This window comes from Gigantopelta aegis, chromosome 5, assembly GCF_016097555.1.
Source record: "Gigantopelta aegis isolate Gae_Host chromosome 5, Gae_host_genome, whole genome shotgun sequence".
NCBI classification, from domain to species: Eukaryota; Metazoa; Mollusca; class Gastropoda; order Neomphalida; family Peltospiridae; genus Gigantopelta; species Gigantopelta aegis.
Window position 1 is genome coordinate 15,884,502 of NC_054703.1, and position 25,031 is coordinate 15,909,532.

At 39.0% G+C, this 25,031-nt stretch overlaps 1 protein-coding gene across 1 annotated transcript in view; it reads right to left on the minus strand.

Moving 5' to 3' along the window:
• Positions 1-2,505: 2,505 nt before the first annotated feature.
• The window catches only part of LOC121373460, a 55,906-nt gene continuing 33,380 nt past the window's right edge, over positions 2,506-25,031 (minus strand). The window contains exons 2-3 of the mRNA XM_041500125.1: positions 10,095-10,203; positions 2,506-4,273 (exon numbers count right to left, since the gene is read on the minus strand). Of these exons, the coding sequence (XP_041356059.1) occupies positions 3,383-4,273; positions 10,095-10,181 (978 nt within the window). The 5' untranslated portion in view covers positions 10,182-10,203 and the 3' untranslated portion in view covers positions 2,506-3,382. The remainder of the gene's footprint in view (positions 4,274-10,094; positions 10,204-25,031) is intronic.

Sequence of the window (25,031 nt, forward strand, 5' to 3'; positions counted from 1 at the left end):
TAAATACGCACGTGCGTCTGAGAAGTAACAGTTATGGAGTCGAGTTTTAGTCTTATTTTTAGAGGGTATTTCACCATTTCAAAGTCACAGACTCATGTTTCACTCAAGTGTAACTTTATGCAAATGTGTTCCATGTTTGTAGATTAACTAAACTTAGTGCTAATTTTCACGGGTTGAAACTAGGGTATGTCCCTTTAAGAGAACAGACAAGAAAACATCTGCATAAGTGATACAGTTCAAAACTGAAAGCATATGTAACAAACAGTATTGCACATGTTACAACACATGGAACAAATTTTGTGGAGAACGTAATAAAATAACTCTACACGTGTCTACCCGTTAAAGAAATACAAAGTAAAACCAATGCTTATGGCTTGAAGATCGCCTTTGGCAATATGCTGCTCCCCTAAACTTATTTAGGAGAGCAATTGCTCTTAAGTATCTCAGTGGGGGAAAAAAGGAGTAAGTAAAGTAGCTATATCGGAGTGTAACGAGGCGAGTGGTTTTTGGCCCACGCAAAGATCGTTTGGCGCGAGCACACGTGAGCGAGATCAGTTGCTCGCGTCAAACCATGTTCAGTGTTACATTGCATTGCAGACTACAGTACTTAAAAACTAATTTGTACGTATATTACCACACACTGTAAATATCGTGTAGGTGTGGTCGTCGTACACTGGATTAGCGTGTAATCAGTTAAATAGCAGCCTATACAAAATACAAAATATTTCATAGTTTAAAATATAAAAGTTATTGTCTGTTTAAATTACCAAATCAGCCATGTTATTGCTTGTTGCAGTCTTATTAAACACTGACACAAAATGTACATGCTGCATAAAATTCTACGAGAGAGACAGAGAGGTAGAATAGAGAGATAGAGGTAGGAAGACAGAGAGAGAGAGAGAGAGAGAGAGAGAGAGAGAGAGAGAGAGAGAGAGAGAGAGAGAGAGAGAGAGAGAGAGAGAGAGAGAGAGAGAGAGAATGAGAGCAGATACAGAGAGAGACAGAGAGAGGGAGACAGAGATACAGATAGAAAAGAGACAATGAGGGACTGGGGCGGTATCAGGTTTGTACTCAAGTACCAGGGACGGATAGAAGATTTGGTGTGGGTGGTGTTGACAGGAATGTGCCCACAGCAGGGCTCGAACTTATGAATGTAAGAAAGTGTTTACCGTTGACAAAATGCTCACCAGTGGCAATTTTGAGCCTACCTAGAACAATTTTTTATCTTTTATAGTAAATAAACAGATTTTGTTTTTAATTTATAAAATTATCCCATCATCCGACGGCAATAATTTTTATCCACCGACAAAAGAAAAAGAAAGAAAGAAAAAAAAAGAAGGAAAGAAAGAAGATGGAAGAATGAAAGAAGAAAACAGAAAGAAAGAAAGAAAAAGAAAGAAAGAAAAAAGAAAGAAGAAAGAAAATGGAAGAAAAGAAGAAGAAAAAGAAAGAAGAAACCAAAAAAGAAAGAAAAAAGAAAGAAAAAGAAAACAAAACAAAACAAAATACCATGGTAAAGCTTCTAACCTATGGTAATTCATAATATTATAATAGCTACGGCAATTGCCGTCGGTGCCGTCGTTAAGTTCAAGTCCTGTGACAGCAATATAATTGGTATTAACCATGAGGACGGACCGTATTTAAAGTGAACTTCGTCGCTGAGAGGAAAGACATCAGGTCTGCCCCTTCCTAAATCTACCCCTTCCTTAATCTACACCCATTACAAGGCAACTTGAGGCTCGTGTAACCGGAATGTTCAATGTTTGCCGACACAGTTTAGCTAAGCACACCGTCTCTGACTGGGAATGTATAAGAAATGGAATGGAATTTGTACTTAACGACACCAGGCGCGGATCCATGATTTTTGTAGGGGAGGGGGATGTGTCTACATTTAACTACTTATATGGATGATGTATATTAGCACTTTAAAATTATGTGCAAAATAAATAAATCGTCGTATGCAGACCCCCCCCCCCCCCTTCTCCTCTGGATCCGCGCCTGGACACCCCACCACATTTTAAACCACTGTTATTACTTTCCTGTTACATGTTAGTGTTATTCATGAGCAGCAAGGAGTCTTTTCATTTAACATGTTTTGTTTTGTTTTAAATCCACATAGCAATAATATCATATGCATATATTACTGAACACGCTACATCATTACCAGCGTTGATAGCATCACCATCATCATAATCAAATAGCATCATTATCATCAATATTAGCATCATCAAGAGCATCACCATCATCATAATCAAATAGCATCATTATCATCAATATTAGCATCATCAAGAGCATCACCATCATCATATCATCAAGAGGATCATCATCATTATCATCAATAGCATCATCATCATCATCAATATTATCATCAATAGCATCATCATATCAAGAGGATCATCATCATCAATAGCATCATCATTATCATCAATATTATTATCACCATCATCAATATCATCATCAAGAGCATCATCATCATCATATCATCAAAAGGATTATCATCATCAATAGCATTATCATTATCATCAATATTATCATCATCAATAGCATCATCAGCATCGTATCATCAAGAGGATCATCATCATTATCAATAGCATCATCATTAGCATCATCGTCATCATAACAATATCTTCATTTCTAATGACGCCTGAACTGTGTTTTCATTTCCTTGTAGCACTAACATCCCAGCAACTGGCGAACACATAATGGTTACCGTCAGTATGATCGTCACTCTGAACACTAACCTGACTTCTAATAGTGTTTTAAACTGCAGTTTCGCGTTCTTGTCATATTGGTGTACAGTACAGTAAAGCTGCTTGAACACGGTAGCTTGAGTAATGCTAGTAAAAGCGGAACACATTATATCATCGCCTCCGTTATAATGACCATGACCATCATCACCCACCATCATCACTATCACTATCACTATAGTCATCATCTCAATAAATTGATTTCGTATTTTCTTGTCGCATAGATGTCCTATGAAATATCAGCAAAAACGGAACATATCAGATAACCGTATTATCATCATCATCATCATCATCATCATCATCCCAGTAAACTGTTTCTTATGGCACTTAGTTAATACTAGCAGATGTAGAAGACGTCGTAATATCACTGCTGTTGTTAACATCATCGCTATCGTCATCCCAATGACCTCATTTGGAATATCGTCTCAAACTGTGTTTTCGTTTCCTTGTCGCACTGATGATCTAAGTAATACCAGCAAAAAAACAGAACATATATTATCTTGTTACCACCATCATCCTCGTCATCCCAATAACCTGATTTCCAACTTCGCCTCACATCATGTTATCACCGTTGTTATTTATCATCATCATAACCACCATTGTCACCTCGACAACTCTGATTTCGGAATATCTTCTTAAACCGTTTCTGATTTCAGTTCCTTGTAGCACTGATATCCGAGGTAGTACCAGCAGCTGCCGAACACGTCCCAGACGTACGTCTGCAGGTCGACTGGATTCAGAATGTTCCTCTCCCTCAACGTGAACATGGCGAACAGAACTTGTTGGTCCGTTGAGCTCAGCGACATGTCCAGGTAGCGCTGTACCGCTGCGCGGTAATTCCGTATGAACCGCACGAACAGAGACTGCTCTCCTAGCACCAGCCCCCCGCCCACCCACAGGTCGTTGTTCCAGAAGATGTCGTGCGGCGATTCGGTCAGTGTCTTGTAGTTTAACTGGTTGATCGCGATCTTCCGGTCGTCAAAATGTGGCGGGAGCGTCATCCGGAAGTGACGTTTCCGTTCCGTAATTAACCGGAAGTAGCCGAAGTCCAGCCACATGACGTATTTGGTGCGGACGTGTTTCTTCAAAATGGCGTCCTCGACGCATGCGTATTTCGCATGTTGTGAGCAAGTATATTCCGGGACGACGGTGTTGGGGTGGAACTTTGGGTAATTTGGATCGGAATAAATCTCCCGTATTCTCTCCACCCACTGGAACGCCCAGAGGTCATTTCGATCTATTTTTATCACCCGGGTCAGGTTTGGGAAGGCGAATCGCATTGCTGTGAACACTGAGGCAAAATCGTCGCTGTCGGTGTAAAAGATAACCGGGTTGTGCATGTACCGATAGACAGATCCCCATGTCTTGTACATATCCGGGCCAAAGGAATTTCCTTCGCTGCCTTTCCTGAATCGGCCGAGGTTGAAATAGGCGGTAACTATGGTGAGGTTGTGTGGCTCGTCGGCCACGCCTTCATACTCAGAGTAGTGAGAGAGGGGAACCACACCCATCATACACACAGGTTTCTGAAACATACAAACGTTAGATACACAATTACTATTTATTTAATAGTAGCAGAGGGTAGTATGGGGGGGGGGGGGGGGAACCACACCCATCATACACACAGGTTTCTGAAACATATAAACGTTAGATACACAGTTACTATTTATTTAATAGTAGCAGAGGGTAGTATGGGGGGGGGGGGGACCACACTCATCATACACACAGGTTTCTGAAACATATAAACGTTAGATACACAATTACTATTTATTTAATAGTAGCAGAGGGTAGTATGGGGGGGGGGAGGGACCACACCCATCATACACACAGGTTTCTGAAACATATAAACGTTAGATACACAGTTACTATTTATTTAATAGTAGCAGAGGGTAGTATGGGGGGGGGGGGGGGAGGGACCACACCCATCATACACACAGGTTTCTGAAATATATAAACGTTAGATACACAGTTACTATTTATTTACCCTAGTCGTTTCGGCCCCGGTTATTGTTGTTTCATAAATCAAATTATTCAGTCACTTGTGTTTTGTTATTAAATTTTATCGTAAGTATTTAATTTCTTTCTCTCGTTTTTGTGATTTTTTTTTTTTTTTTTAATTGAACATAATATCCGAGTGTTAAAGAATAAATAAGAGCCAACCAACCAAAACTGTATTTAGCTTTGATAATCCAAAAATGAAATTGAACTGATTTTCTTGTTTGTGTAAATACAATTTAATAAACTGTAATAAATTGTTTTGCGTTTGTTCTACTTAATTATATTTCCATGTAGACCCTTCCCATAATAGGGGCGCTTTACATGTGGCTAGAATTGGAACCACTGATGTTTGACGTCAGTAGGGGTTACATTTGTGCGGAAATTAAGTACGATCACAAAGAATGTTTTCCATGCGGAGCACTCACTCAGGGTTTGGAGTCGGTATCTGGATTAAAAATCCCATTCCTCGACTGGGATCCGAACCCAGTACCCACAAACCTGGAGACTGATGGCTTAACCACTGCGCCACTGAGGCCGGTAGGTAAATTGAAAGTAGCATCATTAAGACATGTTCTGTTTCAGTTCAGTTCCAACTTTATTTTCGTGCTTATATCACTTTAAAGTTCAACCAAGCTGTCCTGGACACACATCTCAGTGTTCTAGCATTTAAAAGAAACAGCAAAAACGCATGGATGCACAATTCTTGAACCTAGTCTGAGTTGTTTGTGATGGAATCGTGGGTTAGGTAAGTTCTGTCTTGTATCACTCTCTACCGCTTGAATCGTTAGTGAAACAATGTTAAAATGTAATATACAAACATGAAAGTCTAAACATACTAAACGTAAGTAAGTTTCGCTTCCTTATTTTATCACCATATCATTTATCGGTGAAATTCTACATGAACGCGATGACGTACATGTTTATGTGTGTATGTGTGTGCGTGTCACGGTGTATAATATGTATGTAGGCCTGTTGTATGTATGCGCGCGTACGTGTGTGTGTGTGTGTGTGTGTGTGTGTGTGTGTGTGTGCGCGTGCGCGCGCGCAATGAAAGTTATTCGACAAATTAATGTTACAAATTTGTATTTTATTTATATTATTACCGGTGTTACTATACCAATTACAGCATATATCTGTATACACGAACACTAGATCGCTGTATATTGCATTAGGGGCCGAAACGGTTTGGGGCCGAACATGTACTGGGGCCGAAACGTCCTGACACCTATCTAATATCTAATTCAACTTTCTAACTGATGTTACGGAAATATCCGATGTTGACCGAATGGTTCGGTCGAACTACCCGATGGGTCGAACACTTTCTCGAACACCGACGGGGTTCCAGCCAACGAGATTCAACTGTATATATTGTTTTCTGCTGCTGAAGGGTTATATTGCATTAAAGTTATTTTAATCTAATTCAAGCAACATATTTCAGTGGTTTTGAAGTAAACTGTTTTGAGGTTAGCATGTTTGTATTTAAAGTTACAGTCTCTGGTTACCATATTATAACATCATGTACAAATATGAAATACAAGCTCAAATGCACTTTTAAAAAATTCGTATGTGTTCGCTATGAACGGAGATCCTCAAAAGTATACGCTTGATTCGTCGCCTGAGCCGCCATAGCTCGGCAAAGCACAAACGGCAGCCTGTTGTCAGTTTCATTTAACACGTGCGTTTGCAGATTTCAAATTGTAGGGTTCGTCTCAAAAAATTAAAAGAGAAATCTTGCCGCGTACGAAGAACGTTCGGTTGAGGATACGGTACTAAGAGTCTTTCGTTAAAACCGGTTTGATCTTGACAACGTATTATTGACAAACGTACCTTCCTATTTCAGAATTAATATTTTATAAAGTGTTAGTAGAAGTTTCAAAGTTTAGTTTGTATACTAGTAACACATTAATCATGTATATATTTTTTAAATAAAATATACTAAAGTAGACGATGAACGTTTTCACCTCTTAATTTTACGTGTTAAAATCGACAAATTCAAATAAATATTCTTTCGTTTGGAAAGGGTAAAGTTAGGAGTGGGGGTGTTTAACGACATCAAAGTTAGAGCATATTGATTTAATAATCATCCGACGCCATACAACCGTAAATAAAATGTGTTGAGTGCGTCGTTAAATAAAACATATCCTATCCTTCCTTCCATCTGCTGCATCTTACATTTGGTAATTTTGACATATCATCTTTGAGAGGAATCGGGTACATGTGCAGGGGGAGGGTATTGGAGGTCGAAACCCTTACTTGCCCAAGCTTAAAACAAAATTGAAATGTATTTTCTGGGGGAGCATGGCCCCATATAAACTTCGCTCAACAGTGTCTATAACCCCAACCCCGCTGAAATCCCTGCACACGCGCCTTGGAAACCCGCTACATTTTTGTTTAGCAAGGGATCGTTTATATGTACCATCCCACAGACAGGATATCACATACCATGGTCTTTTATATACCCGCCGATGGGGATCGATCCTAGACTGACCGCGTATTTCCAAACAACACCTTTTTAGATCTAAGTAATGAATAAAAATAACATATAGTCTTGAAAAATGTTACGTAAATCGAACACAGTACCCTCTTCCTCTACCCCTAGCTAAAGCGTTACGTAATTAGTAACACCCCCTTACATGTAACGCGTATGCCAACAGCTGGCCACTGTCAACATTTCAAGGTAAATCCCCCAGCCACCCACCCCTGAAAAGGCGTTGTACCATACCTCTATGGATATAAATATGTTTTGGAGATATGAGACGACCCCTCAATCAAGACAGTTAAATTTGTTCAAAAATTGCGAAAAATCACGTGTTCTTTTGTTGGGGAATTCCACACTTGTGATAAGCCAATGAAAACCGAGATCGGTAGGAGCCCGTCAAAAGTGTCCCACTTTTGAAATACTGGCTTTGTTTTTGACCTGGATAAGCCAGCATAATGAAACCAATGCGGAGTGCGGCGTCATATATGCACCAAACGTAATTGGATTTTCTGTTCTATATGCTTAAATAATAAAAAATATTCCGGATACTGCCGCTTTAATTTGGTATGTTTATTTTGGGCACAGCATTTGATACCTTGTCTTAGTTGCAATCTAAAGCCCTGGGTATCGTTTTCTTAACAAGACATCTCAGTTTACCATACCATGAATTGGCCCATAGGCATACGGGACATTATTTTAGGGGGGGGGGGGGGGGGGGGGGGTGGGGGATGTGCTGAACTGAACTTGCCCGAATGACATGTGACGTCAAGACCATCCTTGCCCGAATGGCCAGACAATTTTTTGCCCGAATAGATAAATTATCACACAAGTGTGTGTGTGTGTGTGGGGGGGGGGGGGGGGGGGGGGGGGGGGGGGGGTTACGGCGCTACAGCCCCCCCCCCAGTCCCCCCCCGTCCCGTACGCCTATGAATTGGCCCATATTGTTTCACTACTGCAATCTGTATTCCAAAAACAATTTAAGTGGAACATTTTATTTATTAAATGGAGAGGAGGAAAGGTGACAAAATGTTTTATAAAGACATTAAAGTATAGTTATTAGTGGTGTGAATATATATTGTCCTAAACTGTGACCCATGACTGGTATATAAAACCCCATGATATCTGCTGTCCTGTGTGGAGAAGTGTATACTTAGTAATAATGGAAAACCGTCAATTACCAAATGGTTGACATCCACTAGCTGATTAATTTATTAATGTGCTCTAGTGGTGTCATAAAGCAAAAATAAATTTTAACTTAAAAGGCATTCACAGCATCCAGGTAAGTTTGAAGACTGATAATAAAATTTGCATTCACCCCCCTGTCCTGCACTTGGGGTTTTGGTGTATCCTTTTTTAAAATATCGATAAATGAAAAAAAACAATGACTACGTTTGTAGGTAAAATAGGTCATGTGATCACTAACATCCATGTATATTAATCAATGTCATCTTTACTGCCGAACATTAATATTGGGGGTGGGGCGAACCGACAAATAGTTGGGGGCGAACTGGCTTGGAGAGGAAACGTCTGGTACCCAAGACATTGACGATAATTTGTTTTAAAAAGTCATAATAAAGTTTTATGTAAATTCACAGACATTGTACTCCACAATGATCATCACTTCTGAAAAAAATATTAATACAAAATAATAATTTTACTCCCATTTTGCAGTTGGTCCGAATTAATGTTAGTCACGAAAAACCGTACAACACGTACACACCTTGCCTACGTATATTAAGCCTACGGTACAACAAACAAGAAATAAAACAAAATTTCGATCTGCACCTCAGTTTCTACTTATTTTTATTTCGTTTCATAATTAATGCAAGTTGAATACGCTGTATTTTGATGTTATTTGTTTATTTTTAATTGTGTACGAAAACGACTTGCTAGACTAGTTTCCTTTTTCACGTAGGACCCTATTTTCGTGTGGCGTCACCTGGTGTTGACTTTACCTCGAAGCCTCATTAATATTTATTTAATAGTAGCAGAGGGTAGTATGGGGGGGGGGGGGGACCACACCCATCATACACACAGATTTCCGAAACATACAAACGTTAGATACACAATTACTATTTATTTAATAGTAGCAGAGGGTAGTATGAGGGGGGCGGGGGGACCACACCCATCATACACACAGATTTCTGAAACATACAAACGTTAGATACACAATTACTATTTATTTAATAGTAGCAGAGGGTAGTATGAGGGGGGCGGGGGGACCACACCCATCATACACACAGATTTCTGAAACATACAAACGTTAGATACACAATTACTATTTATTTAATGGTAGCAGAGGGTAGTATGAGGGGGGCGGGGGGACCACACCCATCATACACACAGATTTCTGAAATATACAAACGTTAGATACACAATTACTATTTATTTAATAGTATTAGTAGTAGTACTTAGTAGTAGTAGTAGTGGTACTAAGTAGTAGTAGTAGTTGTAGTATATGCATATGTGTGGAGAGAGAGAGAGAGAGAGAGAGAGAGAGAGAGAGAGAGAGAGAGAGAGAGAGGGAGAGAGAGAGAGAGAGAGAGGGAGGGGGGGGGGGGGGAGGGTAATAAACGAGTTAACAGTTATTATCAAATTTATGTCCCTCGTGAAATAATTTTTACTTGTCACTCGCTAAAGCTCGTGATCAGTGAAAATTATTTCACTCGGGACATAAATTTGATAACAACTGGTAACTCGTTTATTATCATATATATATATATATATATATATATATATATATATATATATATATATATATATATATATATATATATATATTAATTTGTCTTTGAACTGGGTAGAGGGTGGGGGTTATCGTCTGACGCCCATGTATATCGAGTGAGGACTATTTGTTTAGCGAGTCGTACCATAACGAGCACGTGCAGGATGGTGTACAGCAGCACACACACCGTGGCCACCTTCCAGAAGAGTTTACTCTGAAGTCGAACCAGCATCGTTCATCACGCGACGGACCACCTAAAAAACAAACACAAAACACTTTAGCCAGGTTTAATAGCATACGTATCCGGTCTGTATCCGCTCTGAAAGCATACGCATTTTAACCTAGCTCGGGTCACCTCCAGCCCTCCCATTATTGATATTGATATGTAGGGGAAGGCTAGAGCAAGCTATGTAATGCACTGCCAATCGTCGACAACCAATGGTCATTATGGCCGCAATCTACTGTATCTAAGATACACATTGCCAAAGCATTACACAGAATTTCCTCCAGTCTTGTCCTGCATATAAATATCAAAAAGGGGAGGTGACTCGAGCTAATTTTAACCGCACCCTTAAACAAGTTGTAACTTCCCTCATGCTGTTTGACATTCGGTGACCGTCCTCTTTGTGATAACAATGACAACTGTACTCATAAAATTTACATTTTAAAATGCAATCATAAGTGCAAAACACTTTAAGATGTAACTGGTGTTTTACAAATAAATAGATAAAATATTTATAAACAATCAAACAAATAAATAAATAAATAAGGATTTAATAGTAGCAGAGGGGGGGGGGGGGGGGGGATCACACCCATCATATATACTGAACCGCAAAAGAAACGCGACACGTGTGGCTGAGAAAATGTTTCAATTTATTAATATCAAAGATAAATTTTGAAAAATCTGATAAAGTCAATTTATTGGATGCACTTTGACCACAGTCTCTGGGTCGTTTGCCTGTGTTCAGGTAGTGGGGGGATCCAGCACATCGAGATTGTAGGGCGTGACATGTTCAATACCGTGTATGTCCTCCCTGGGTGTTCAAAACGGCCATACACCGTCGGTACATGGAGTGCACGAGGCGGTTCACAAAAGCCATTGGCACCTGTGCCCACACCCTCAGGAAAGCTGCCTCCAGTTGCACACGAGTTGTCGGCCGTGGGACCACCTGGTTAAGCCGTATCTGGATTTCATCCCACAGGTGTTCAATCGGGTTCAAATCAGGGCTGAGAGCCGGCCACGGCATGGTTCTGATGTTGTGCTGACACAGGAAGTCCATGGTGATCCTGGCCGTGTGGGGGCGAGCATTATCCTGCTGGAACACGTGGTTATGGTGACGCGTGAAGAAGGGCACTATGTGAGGTGTTAGAATCTGGTCAACGTAGCGCTGCGCTGTGATGCCATTCCCTCTGCCTGCACCAACATTTTGGAACAAATGGGGCCCAATTCTCTGATTCAGGCCTATAGCACCCCAAACCATGATGCTTTGGCCACCCCACGGGTCTCTCTCCAGGACACATGCGTCTCTGTAGTGTTCACCCCTCCTACGCCACACCCTCACTCTGCCATCCGAGTTGGAAACGCAGTACCGGCTCTCGTCAGAGAAGACTATCAACCTCCATTGTTGATGCCGCCAATGTTGGTGCTGTGTAGCCCACTGTAGTCGTGTCTGACGGTGGCGGGCGGTGAGGACAGGTCCTCGAGCGGGACGTCGGCAAAACAGGTTGTTGGCGGCCAGTCGACGTCGTACCGTGTCGTCACTGATGGGTCGCTGTCCAGTGCCAATGGTCGCGCGAGCTGTCATGCTGGCCGTTCTGAAGCGATCATGGAGGTGTTGCCGGTTGATGTAGCGGTCCTGCCTGGGCGTGGTCACCCGGGGGCGCCCGCTGCGGTGACTGTCTGCAGTGCTGTTGGTGTTGATGTACCACTGCTGTAGACGATGGATGGTGCTGACATGGACATTGTAAGCGTTAGCAACAACCAGGGCACGCTGCCCGGCTTGCAATCGGCCGATAGCTTGTTCTCTCTGCGCTGCTGACAATCGGGTCATACCTGATGCGTGCAAATTACGAATGCCAGGAACGCGGTTCAAGTTGGTTTTTATACCCATAACCTCCACGAGATGCACGTGCATTTCGGTTTTCATGACAATTGTTTGCGACTGCCACCCACGGCCTTCGAGACAGGTGCGTTTTGGCGTGTCGTTTCATGGAAAGTTGAAAGGGTACCTGCAATTTGGGTCTCAGTCATAAACCAGCATGTCTTGTAATATTGACAATTACATCCCCGAAATAAATTGTTATAATTTACCATATAGAAATGACATTTAAAAATCTCGCGTTTCTTTTGCGGTTCAGTATATATACAGGTTTCTGAAACATACAAACATTAAATACAAAATTTAACATTTAATTCCCTTAAGGTATGATACTTTAGGTGTATTTCTAAAGTAGCTGTGGCGGCATAAATTGAATAGGCATAAGAGGTAAAACAAAACAAACAAAAATTTAATTTTAGCATAACTAGGTGGGGTGTTGGGGTGGGGGGGGTTTTTTTTGGGGGGGGGGGGGGTCTTTTTTCTTTTCTTTTTTTTTTTTTTGGGGGGGGGGGTTTTTTTTTTTTTTTAAATAGTCGACAAATAAATATTCCAGCAGGTATCTAGACCTAAACTTTCACTCTACTACCTAATACACTTTTCATTTCAACTTATTTTTCGTGCTTATTTCAAATTAAGGTTTAAACACGCTGTCTTGGGCACACACACACCTCAGCTATATAGGTTGTCTGTACATAACAGTGAGTTAGTTGTGTTGTTAGTGGAGAGAGAGAGAGAGAGAGAGAGAGAGAGAGAGAGAGAGAGAGAGAGAGAGAGAGAGAGAGAGAGAGAGAGAGAGAGAGAGAGAGAGAGAGAGAGAGAGAGAGAGAGAGAGAGAGAGAGAGAGAGAGAGAGAGAGAGAGAGAGAGAGAGAGAGAGAGAGAGAGAGAGAGACAGACAGACAGAGAGACAGACAGAGAGAGAGACAGAGAGAGAAGAGGGTGTAATGGCCTTACGCCTACCCATCGAGTCGTTAAAACTCGCTCTGGGTGGGAGCCGGTACTGGGCTGCGAACCCTGTACCTACCAGCTAACAGTTTTATTTCGTATATATTATAAATTTATTGTCAAAATTCTGCTTCAAGAGTATGTAGCTTGTGTATCCCGTTTCTTTGGAATAATATTTGTTGTTATGTTATGTTTTAAAATTGAATCTGCGTGCGTGCGCGTGTGTGCGTGTGTGCGTGTGTGTGTGTATCAGGCCCGTAGGAACGATATGGGGGGGGGGGGGGGGGGGACACAAGTCGGGAGGGGGTAGGAGCACAAGCTACATTTTTATCTTTATTTACATAGAGTACGAACAAAACATATTTTCGTTCTCAAGTGCGGTGGTTTTCTCTGCGACCCTGTGCGATAAGATCACCTGAGATTCTCCGAGGTAAGTCACGATATCTTTTATTGTGTCTTGTCTTGTCGTTGCACATCGAACACGCACCGTGTGGGGCCGGTGTAAACGGAATGCAAGTCCGTAGGAACAGTGGTCTGCCCGGACTTAGTCTCATAGGAATGCAGGTCCTAGGTCTAATATACCTAGGAATGCAAGTCCTAGGACTTATGTTCCTTAGGAATACTGGTCTGACTGCCAGGATATCAAGTCCGGGCTGGACTTGCATTCCTGGACAATCAAAATTTAAGTCCGGTCATACACATAAAAATTAAATTATAAATGTAAACAAAACGAAAAACAGTTTCTTTTTTGGTTTATTTAATTAACTTAGGATACTAGCGCCTCTCTTTATTTAAATATTTATTTGTACACATTTTGTTGACCTTATTACATGAGCAGAACCAAGGTCTTTATTCATTGCGTATTGTTCCAACTAATAAATGTTTAAACATTTGAAAGTAACTCAAAAACATTTACCATAATTCGAAGCATATTAGTACTCGCAAATAAGTATAACTTGCCCATATGATATACCAACACAATTATCTGTTAGACATTATATATTGGTATTTGATAATAATAATAATAATAATAATAATAATAATAATTTAACTATAAAAATGTGATATTTGCGTTATATACATTATCTTGTTATTACATAATTTTAAGTTTGTGCCTTTCTGTCAATAATGTTGCAGGCGTGTGTACATAGGGTGTAGCAGCTCAATGGGCTACTACACCGACTAAAACAAAACAGTAATCCCTGAACAATTATCATACTGTCAATAATATGCACACACAATTTACAAAGATCCTTTTAAACAGACTAACTACACAGGGCACTTTTACACCTGACCGTTTTGGTCGCAATAGGCATTCAGACTCCCTTTTTGGGAGAAGGGGTGGGGGAGGCATGCTGATCATTATTGCCCGAATGAAACGAAAATGTCCGAATCTGGAACACAACGTATATTTATATTCGCATTACTGCCAAGATGCTAAATAGGATTCCAAACAAATCAGTCTGCATTTTTACATGGATTACAACTAATATTGTGAGTAAAATTATGGAATTGCATGGTGAAGATTTTAGGCCAGCTCATTTTGCCCGAACGTGTCTAATCCTAACGGCCAGGTATAATTACACAGAGACCCTTTCCCCAACTCATATCTTATGCTTTTTATGGTCGAAACTGCCATAAGGCAGTCAGAGATAATTAATTTCAAGTGTTTTGATGCTATTTTTAATTGTTCATCAATAAAAGTCAAAATTTCATGCTTATTATTCCTGTTATTTTATATTGTAGTAACTGATCATTATAGTTCTAGTTATAAATAAAGAAATAAATTCCAGAGGACTAGGAGTACTAGGATTGAAAGTCCTGTGGACTAGGAGTACCAGGAATAAAAGTTTTATTTAACGACGCCACTAGAGCACATTGATTTTTTATCTTATCATCGGCTATTGGACGTCAAACATATGGTCATTCTGACACTGTTTTTAAGAGGAAACCCGCTGTCGCCACATAGGCTACTCTTTTTACGACAGGCAGCAAGGGATCTTTTATTTGCGCTTCCCACAGGCAGGATAGCACAAACCATGGACTTTGTTGAACCAGTTATGGATCACTGGTCGGTGCAAGTGGTTTACACCTACCCATTGAGCCTTGCGGAGCACTCACTCAGGGTTTGGAGTCGGTATCTGATTTAAAAATCCCATGCCTTGACTGGGATCCGAACCCAGTACCTACCAGCCTGTAGACCGATGGCCTACGACGACGCCACCGAGGCCGGTTTAATCAGATTGTGACTTACCGTCAAAATATAAACTTACAAAACATATTATTAAACATTATGCTGGTGCATATAGAAATTGTCTTTTGTTGTTCACCAAATGTTAGTTTTTTTGGAGTTACCAGTTTTCATATATATTTTTTTTTAAAACAATTTTGGGCTACATATTGGGTGGGGGGGGGGGGGGGGGGGGGATATTTCTTCGTGTTGAAAACATGGACATATAGCCTACTTTATATCTGTAGTTGCTTTATATACTTTTGAAAAAAGCAAGATATTCGTCCTACTTCAATATTTAACAAAAATGTAAGACGATTACAAAAATTCACTCACGTGTCTGATCCACAAGTCTATGACGTAAAAAAGGAATTAAGTTGATACTCAAACTTAAAAATATTTTTTGACATGGAGATTTGAACCCACAATAATCTTAAGAGACTCGTACACTTATCCATCACACTACAAGGGAAGGCTGCCAAAACCTAATTTTTTTCTCGTGTCTTTCTGGCAGCTCGTGCAAATTGCAGAGTATAATAAACGGACATCTAATTTGCCGGACTAGTATTTCTGTCACTGCTGTAGAAGGAATTTAAGTCCGGTAGGAATACAAGTCCTAGGATAAAAACAACTTAAAAATAAACCAGGAATGAAAGTCCGGGTAGGACTATGGTTCCTAAGCTATGGAGGTCCTTTTACACCGGCTTATTAACTAATCTGTCGGCATTCAACCACGACCATAATGTCGTCTTTCATTGTAAGACTATATGTCGGAATTATAAAATGCCTGACATCCAATAGCCGATCATTAATAAATCAACGTGCTCTAGTGGTGTCGTTAAACAAAACAAACTGTGTTGTTTACATCTTTAAAGTAAATGAGGCATATTATAGTCACTCATTTTTTCTTTTTTTCTTTTTAAGAGTTGTAAAAAAAAAAGCTCGCATGTCACGTCGGTACTTTGAATGATGACCCCCATGCTAAACTCAAATTACATTTTGTATTAGGTAAACTATACCGATTTGAACGAACGCGTACTGAAATGTAATATGAACTGTGTTAAAACCACTAAATTGACTGGAAAATGATGATTAGGTTTGAAAAGAAGCAGGGCCCAATTTCACAAAAATTACCGGCCTCGGTGGCGTCGTGGTTAGGCCCTCGGTTTACAGGCTGGTAGGTACTGGGTTCGGATCCCAGTCTCGAGGCATGGGATTTTTAATCCAGATACCAACTCCAAACCCTGAGTGAGTTCTCCGCAAGGCTCAATGGGTAGGTGTAAACCACTTGCACCGACCAGTGATCCATAAGTGGTTCAACAAAGGTCATGGTTTGTGCTATCCTGCATGTGGGAAGCGCAAATAAAAGATCCCTTGCTGCCTGTCGTAAAAGAGTAGCCTATGTGGCGACAGCGGGTTTCCTCTAAAAAACAGTGTCAGAATGACCATGTTTGACGTCCAATAGCCGATGATAAGATCCAAAAAAAAATCAATGTGCTCTAGTGGCGTCGTTAAATAAAACAAACTTTACTTTATTTCACAAAACATCGTAAGCCTAGTTTTGCACGTAAACTAGCCTGAGTACTCTGAATGCAGAGGGCTAGACGAAAATTTGGAAAGCTATGTAATTTGCTTGGTCTCTGACTGTAACCAGGGCTGGATATCTAGCCATCTGCAGTCAAAGTACTCCGGCTACACGTGAACGTAAATCTACGACTAAACCACAATTCTTATTACTATTAAAGTTAAAAAAAAATAGTTATAAGAACACATATTTCATTTTCTTTTGTCTTTAAAATACTCCAGCTTCCGTAATGATGCAATTGTCTGCGTGAAATCGATGTCAAACACGTGTAAACGCACGATCGGTATACCTGCTAGTACCAGACGTAAACGTACGATGTGTTTAGTGAAATGGACCCTAGGACTGGGCGAGTTAACTTCTCGCCGACAAGAGTCGGAGGTGTAAACTATAAATCTAGCTTTAAATCTGTAAGTTTCAGTGACACTGAAGAGGAGGACGCCGTGGACCACTTCATCAACAACACCTGGACAAAAAAACCCAGAACAACAGCGCCTTGCCTACCAGTGTCAACACAATTGCACGAGTCTCCCCTGGGTTGTCATGCCACGATCAGAAGAGGTCAGGCCCTTTCTAAGGGCCCTATGGGCAACCTAGGGAGACACTACAGCATCATAGAGCTCTAATTAATGAGCTACTCTCGATTCACTAATGTCAAAACCTATATTAGCTTTGCCATTTTCCTTTTGACCGACCGTTCAAAATTGTGCCCAAATTCCTTAATCAAAATTGCGCACCTTTTCTCTTTGGCATATTAACTGCTCCATTCAAAATTCCATAGCACCACCACCACCCTCCCCCCGCCTGCTACCGACCTTGAGGGGACCACACCCATCATACATATAGGTTTCTGAAACATTAAAACAGACAGCCGTGCGCTACAACAGCTTGTTCTGAATGTGCACGTAAAACCCTATGACCTGACCTGACATGACCTGTAAGTTTCTGTTCTATTTTCCAGTTGATAGAAAGAAAGAAAGAGGTTTTATTTAACGACGCACTCAACACATTTTATTTACGGTTATATGGCGTCAGACATATGGTTAAGGACCACACATATATTGAGAGAGGAAACCCGCTGTCGCCACTTCATGCGCTACTCTTTTCGATTAGCAGCAAGGGATCTTTAATATCCACCATCCCACAGACAGGGTAGTACATACCACGGCCATTCATATACCAGTCGTGGTGCACTGGCTGGAACGGAAATAGCCCAATGGGCCCACCGACGAGGATCGATCCCAGACCGACCGCGCATCAAGCGAGCGCTTTACCACTGGGCTACGTCTCACCCCTTGCAATTGATATTGTCCGCAGAAAATGTTTCCGCACACCTATTGCATGAGGCATGGTACGTATTTCTGTAATTGTATATTAGGTCCCATGAACTCGTTTTAATAGGTGCAATTCGACAAATTGTTTGTTGATAATGATATGACACGATCTGTCAATGCGACATGGGCTGTTTGATCTGATTTCATTGTACAATATTTATCTTATTTTTTGGTATGGCGCTATGAAATTGAGTATTTACATTGTCTCGTATGTGCTCAATGCAACCGCAGTCGATAGGGGGTATGGGGGAGGGGGGGGGGGGGCTCCGCCAGAAAGAAAATGGGTTAGGTTTATGGTTAGGGTTAATAAAATCATACAGTCATGATAGGTCATTATTTTTGTCAAATGGAAGGAAGGAAATGTTTTATTTAACGACGCACTTAACACATTTTATTCACGGTTATATGGCGTCGGACATATGGTTAAGGACCACACATCTATTGAGAGAGGAAACCCGCTGTCGCCACTTCATGGGCTACTCTTTTCGATTAGCAGCAAGGGATCTTTAATATGCACCATCCCACAGACAGGGTAGTATATACCACGGCCTTTGTTACACCAGATGTACAGCACTGGCTGGAACGAGAACAATGGACCCATCGGCGGGGACTGATCCTAGATCGATCGCGCATCAGGCAAGCGCTATACCACTAAGCTACGTCCCGCCACTTGTCAAATGGTTAACTTAAAATAAAACAAAAAATAATAGTAAATAAATAAATAAATAAATAATAGTAAATAAATAATATAAAATAAAATAAAATCTGAAGAAAAAAAACACCAATGAGTGTGGCGCCATGCCTATTTTACTCTCTGGCAGTAACTCTAAGAGATTGTAAGTACAGCATGTGTAGTTATTCGATACTACACGATTTACTAGCCTTGAATCACACGCGGTGCGATCACGCAAGATGCGACACGATCGTAAGAGATACGACTCGATCGTAAGAGATACGACACAATGGGTGTATCACACGTGACACGGTGCGATCACCTATGCTTCGATAAATCACGACTGAGAAATTGTATACTGATACTGAAGATAACATTGAAACATGTAAAAGGATCATTATTTCTTTAAATTGTTTTTTAAAATACATATATACTGTACACTTGTTTTCTTTTATCATTTTTATTTTATATATATATATATATATATATATATATATATATATATATATATATATATTGAAGTATTGGCGTGTTTGTGGATGGACTTTAATGGTAAAAATAATGGAAACTAAATTGATATAATAAGAAGAGTGAAAGAACAAGTATTCTGAGAGTAGTGCCAAAGCTATACAAGGCCCAATACATTTTCATATCTCTTAAATTCAAGATAAATAACTCTTCGAAAAATGGATAAAACGCCAAGAATGGTAAACATGATTTGTAACGGTACACGATAAAGTTATACACATTTCAGGACAGTATCTTGAGGCATTGCATAAAAGAAGTCCTGAAAACAAATTTCCATATCTTCTAAGTTCAAGGGCCACAACTCTGTCAAAAATGGGTAAATCGCCACGAGTCAAACTTGATCGGTAACAGTACTTAAGTAATAAATGTATACACAACATTTCAACTCAATATTTCAAAGCATTGTGACAAAACATCCGGAAAACAAAATGTGGGACAGAGAGACGGACGGACGGACGGACGGACATACATACATACATACATACACACACACACACATATATACATACATACATACATACATACATACATACATACATACATACATACATACGGACGGACGGAGATGAAACCTTTAGTCCCCTCCGGTTGGATAGGTATTTTTTATTTTATTTTTTTAATTTAGTCATAATATAGTTAGATGGTATTGGCGTGTTTGTGAGGGACGTTAATGGTAAAAATAATGGAAACTAAATTTAATAAACTTGTAACATATATAACAGGTTTTCCTGCATCTTGTACGTGAGTTGCCAAACACACTGTACTTAAGTTGATTCTATGGTCGTACAATAGGGGCAGGACATGTCCGTCACATACCATTTCTAGGTCCCATGGGACCAAATCAATTCCTACTGCCGATAATGTTAACGTTTACTAATAAAACTGATATAAGCAGCGTATCAACAGTCTAATTAAAATTAGCTCCACTATTACATGTGGATCTAACAGCATCCCGTTGGAGTTTATGTCCAGTTGACCTTTCATTCGACCAATCAAAACCCTATTTGCGAAATCATGCCAGTGATTTGAAAAGAATTTGAAAACATTCCGAGGGTATACGAAATGATTCGAGTGAAATACAAAGTATGCCGTAAACTAATTTCAATATAAATTTTTATATAAAATTCGTTTCAAGACGGAAAAAAAAAGCCGTGATGGTATAGCCATAAAACTGTTTATACTAGCATACAATCCAGAGTTTATTACTGCACTTTTCCCACTGGGGTTTTTTCAATGTTGAAATAGACCAACAGGTTCGCCTATTGCATAAATAGTCTCGCCCGATATTTTCAGAATTTATATGCTCCCGAATAACGCTATAAAAGGCGAAGTGTAATTGGTCGATATTTAAATTGTTATTTATAGATGAATTGTCACCTGGACATGGGAGTACACGCAATGCTGTTAGATCTACTGGTAGACCAGTAGAGCTAATTTTAATCAAATTGCGTATTAAAACACCCACGCAGTACACCGGTTTTGTTGTTTTTTGTTTTTTTTCTGAAAATCGTAGCTCCATTTTTGGGGGTATTATATTATACACTAGTTTCAACCTCGGACCCGTATTTATCAAAGAACTTAAGTCATTAAAAAAATACTTAAGTTTTTACGATTTTGACTTAAGTTCCATGAAAGACTTATGTCATATTTATCAACTTATTTAGACTTAAGTTTGGTCCGTTTTTGACTTAACTTTTTAGCCACCTGCCTACCAGACTGAAGTCAGAAAACGAAAATGATGCCAGACGTTTGGTACAGTCTACACTGAAAAAATCTAGTATTTTTGGCATTATATTTTTGGAAAAGTGAGTATACAACTTAAATTTCACGGTAAAATGTGACAAACTGTTGTTGTTTATGCATTTCCTGTTTAGGGGAGATTCGGGTAATTGCGGACACTCTGGCTTCTGCTGTATTTGCCACATGGAAACAGAACACTACACGATAACGCCTATCTAAAATTTAAACGAACTTGATTGGCTGTTTTTCCTGTCACTATATATCACAATCAGCCATTGGGTAGATTCTATTTTGTTACCGTAAATTATAATAAAGTACGAATGGTAAGAAGATACGAAATGCGCACATACGTCGGCAAAATGCGGACATGGTCAATGGATACAATTTTCTTTTAATCCACAGCATTTTAAACATTTATTTTGTTACAAAATATAAATAATTAAACTAGTAAATCTGCAAAATTATCTTTTATCATTTTCTGAAGAAATAATCCGAGTAAAATAGTAATTAGGGGAGACAGGGGCTGGTTGTCACACTTTTTATGTCGTTACATTTCTACAATTTATAAAATCTTATTATCAACTGATTTTCTTGTAAAGTTTAAGTCGTTTATATCAGCCATATAGTGTAAAGGTAAATTTCGCCCAGCTTCATTTAAATATAGGATTCTGGCAATTGAAAATATTAAAATTATTGAGACAACCTGCCCCGTTACGGTGTTGGTTGTCACAGGTCCTGAGGTTGGTTGTCACTATATGTTTAATGTACTGTAGATCCTGAAATTAATGCGATCATAATATCAATGCAAAAACTGCGAGCTCGTGTTATTCGCATTAATAATATGACGCATTTATTTCTTTGTTTTGTCTATGTGTCCCTTGTTATTAAAACAAAACAAAGATTAAAATTCTAACATATAAGACAACTGGAAATAAATTCATTGTTGGCAAGTCTGACTAATTGTTGACTAGTCCAGCAAGCTATGTGTCACACTCTTTTAAAACAAAGATTAAAATGCTAATACATTTATAAAACAACTGCAGCACAATTAATTGTAGACGAGACATACTAATCGTACAATAATTTAACAAGATGCCAGCCACGCTTGATGATTGCAGGGTCTTTGGCTATCCTATCAAAAGCCGACACGATACATCGCGTGTGAATGGGTTTTAGTACGCTAATCAAGTAAAATTAAGACAAAACGACCAGTATTTACAACAATGGAATACAAACATAACTTTATCATCAAAAGGTAAAACGTACACTATATTTAAGGAAAACCTTAGATTAGAAAAATATCTTATTATATTACCACAAACATGTTGGACTATATTACTCAAATTTAGAACATCTAATCACTACTTACCAGTCGAAACAGGACGCTGGAACAACACCCCAGTGGAAGATCGAACGTGCACATTATGTAACAATAATGATATTGGAGACGAATTTCACTATTTATTCACATGTACTTATTTCACTAACTCCCGTAAAATTTGCTTAAGCCATATTATTATAATAAACCAAGTACGCTGAAATTTAAACAACTAATGACGAATAGCAAAATAAGTGTTCTCAAGAAATTATGTAAATTAATAAAAGAAATTATTAATAAATGCAGTAAACCCTAAAATATATGTATATAAATTATGTACAATGTCTTATTACTACCCAAGTATACATGTATACATGTGTGCGCATGTCTGATTAGCACATTTGGTAGGAATTACAATAATGTGACATTACATTACTTTATTCTAATTGTATTATATTATTCCTTATTATTCTATTGCATTTGTATTATACTATTGTCTCTATTACTTTATTGCATTTGTATTAATACTATTGTACTATTGTCTCCTGTAAACCCTATCTTGTCACTACAGTTTATATATCATGTTCCTCATATGCCGTTGTGTAACGGCCTGAGCGTAATAAAGTTCTGTTCTGTTCTGTTCTGTTCTGAGGTCGACCGTTTCTGTGATTTAACTGTTCAAGTTCACTGCAACTTAGTTGGCTGAATTGTTCTTTTGTTATGACTTTGAAATATGTCTACATTAATACCCGTTACGTAAATGAACGCTGCAAAATATGGAGTTGATCTCACCAAAACACTAAGGACTAAACAGGTTAACTGATGTGTACACAGATATGTTAGTAAGTTGATCTCATTGAAAGAAAGAAAGAAAGAAATGTTTTATTTAACGACGCACTCAACACATTTTATTTACGGTTATATGGCGTCAGACATATGGTTAAGGACCACACAGATTTTGAGAGGAAACCCGCTGTCGCCACTACATGGGCTACTCTTCCAATTAGCAGCAAGGGATCTTTTATTTGCGCTTCCCACAAGCAGGATAGCACAAACCATGGCCTTTGTTGAACCAGTTATGGATCACTGGTCGGTGCAAGTGGTTTACACCTTACATTGAGCCTTGCGGAGCACTCACTCAGGGTTTGGAGTCTGTATCTGGATTAAAAATCCCATGCCTCGACTGGGATCCGAACCCAGTACTTACCAGCCTGTAGACCGATGGCCTAACCACTACGCCACCGAGGCCGGTTTGATCTCATTGAAGACAACTGTAACTTGTTCTGTTCTGTTCTGTCACTCGCATTAATTTAGGGACGCGTTAATTTCAAGATCTACAGTATTAAAATACAGTAAAACACAATAAGTTGAAGTTCTTGTGATTGGATATGTTGTCAAATGTAAGACTTTTATTAATTTAAAAATAAAAAATATTTTCAACAATTTTTTTATTTAATATGCCATACTTTAAACAATAACGATATACTTGAATTTTCAAAAGTATATGTATGTATGTATTTATAAATGTATGAATATCTATATATTGTTTTGAACTCAGATTGTCTCTCATTCTGACTTAGTCTTAGAGAGGAAACCCGCTACATGTATCCATTAGTAGCAAGGGATCTTTCATATGCACCATCCCATAGACAGGATAGTACATACCACAGCAATTGATATACCATCCTTGGTATGTATGTATGTATGTATGTATGAATGTATGCATGTACGCATGCATGTACGCATGCATGTACGTATGTATTATATGCATGCAGGTATGTAAATTGCAATTCACCATGCTTTTGCGTTACCGGGGTTGGTTTTCACGTGTTATTGTATGTGACAACCAACCCCCGATACCGTGTGACAACCTGCCCCCTCACGACCCATTCACAATAATTACTGTCCGTCAGACCAATGTACTAGTCTATTGCTTATAAGTTCACTCCATAAGAAGCAGACTTTCATATCTGTCTAACACTGTACTAATCTGAAACAAAATGTACAAATGGTAAAAACTAGAATATAATGATATTAATATTAAAAAAATACATACAGAGCGAAAAAAAATTGTCAAGTTTTGAAATCTCAAAAAAATGCCGTGAATTCTTTGCAATTTAAATATGACGGAATACAAACATTTCAAGCCACATACCTGTCTTAGTCCAGTACGCTTACCCCGTTTAATGGAAGAGATATGGCCACTGTGACTACCAACCCGTGTGACAACCAACCCCGGTCTCCCCTATTATGCAATTATTATAGGTTAAAGTTATTTTCCGAACCTAAGTGTTTGTCTCTTGTGCCATTCAAACCGCATTGATCCAAATGTTGCTATTTTAAACACAATTGAAATGAAATAAAAATGAGTTTATTATTATATGAAACAAATATTTATTTAGAATACATCATCCATGCAGTGTACTTATTATGTTGTCCGCAATTAAACTACTGCGGTTTATGTATAATGTAGTCGTTCAACTGCGGACGAGTTTATTCTGTTAATTTTATCAAACAATTATTATTGTTAATACAATTGTTTTTGGTTTTTTAAAATTAAGTTATGTATCATATTATAAAACATTCTTAAAATACACAAATGTATTTTCTCATTCTGAAATGTTTTACTCGAAA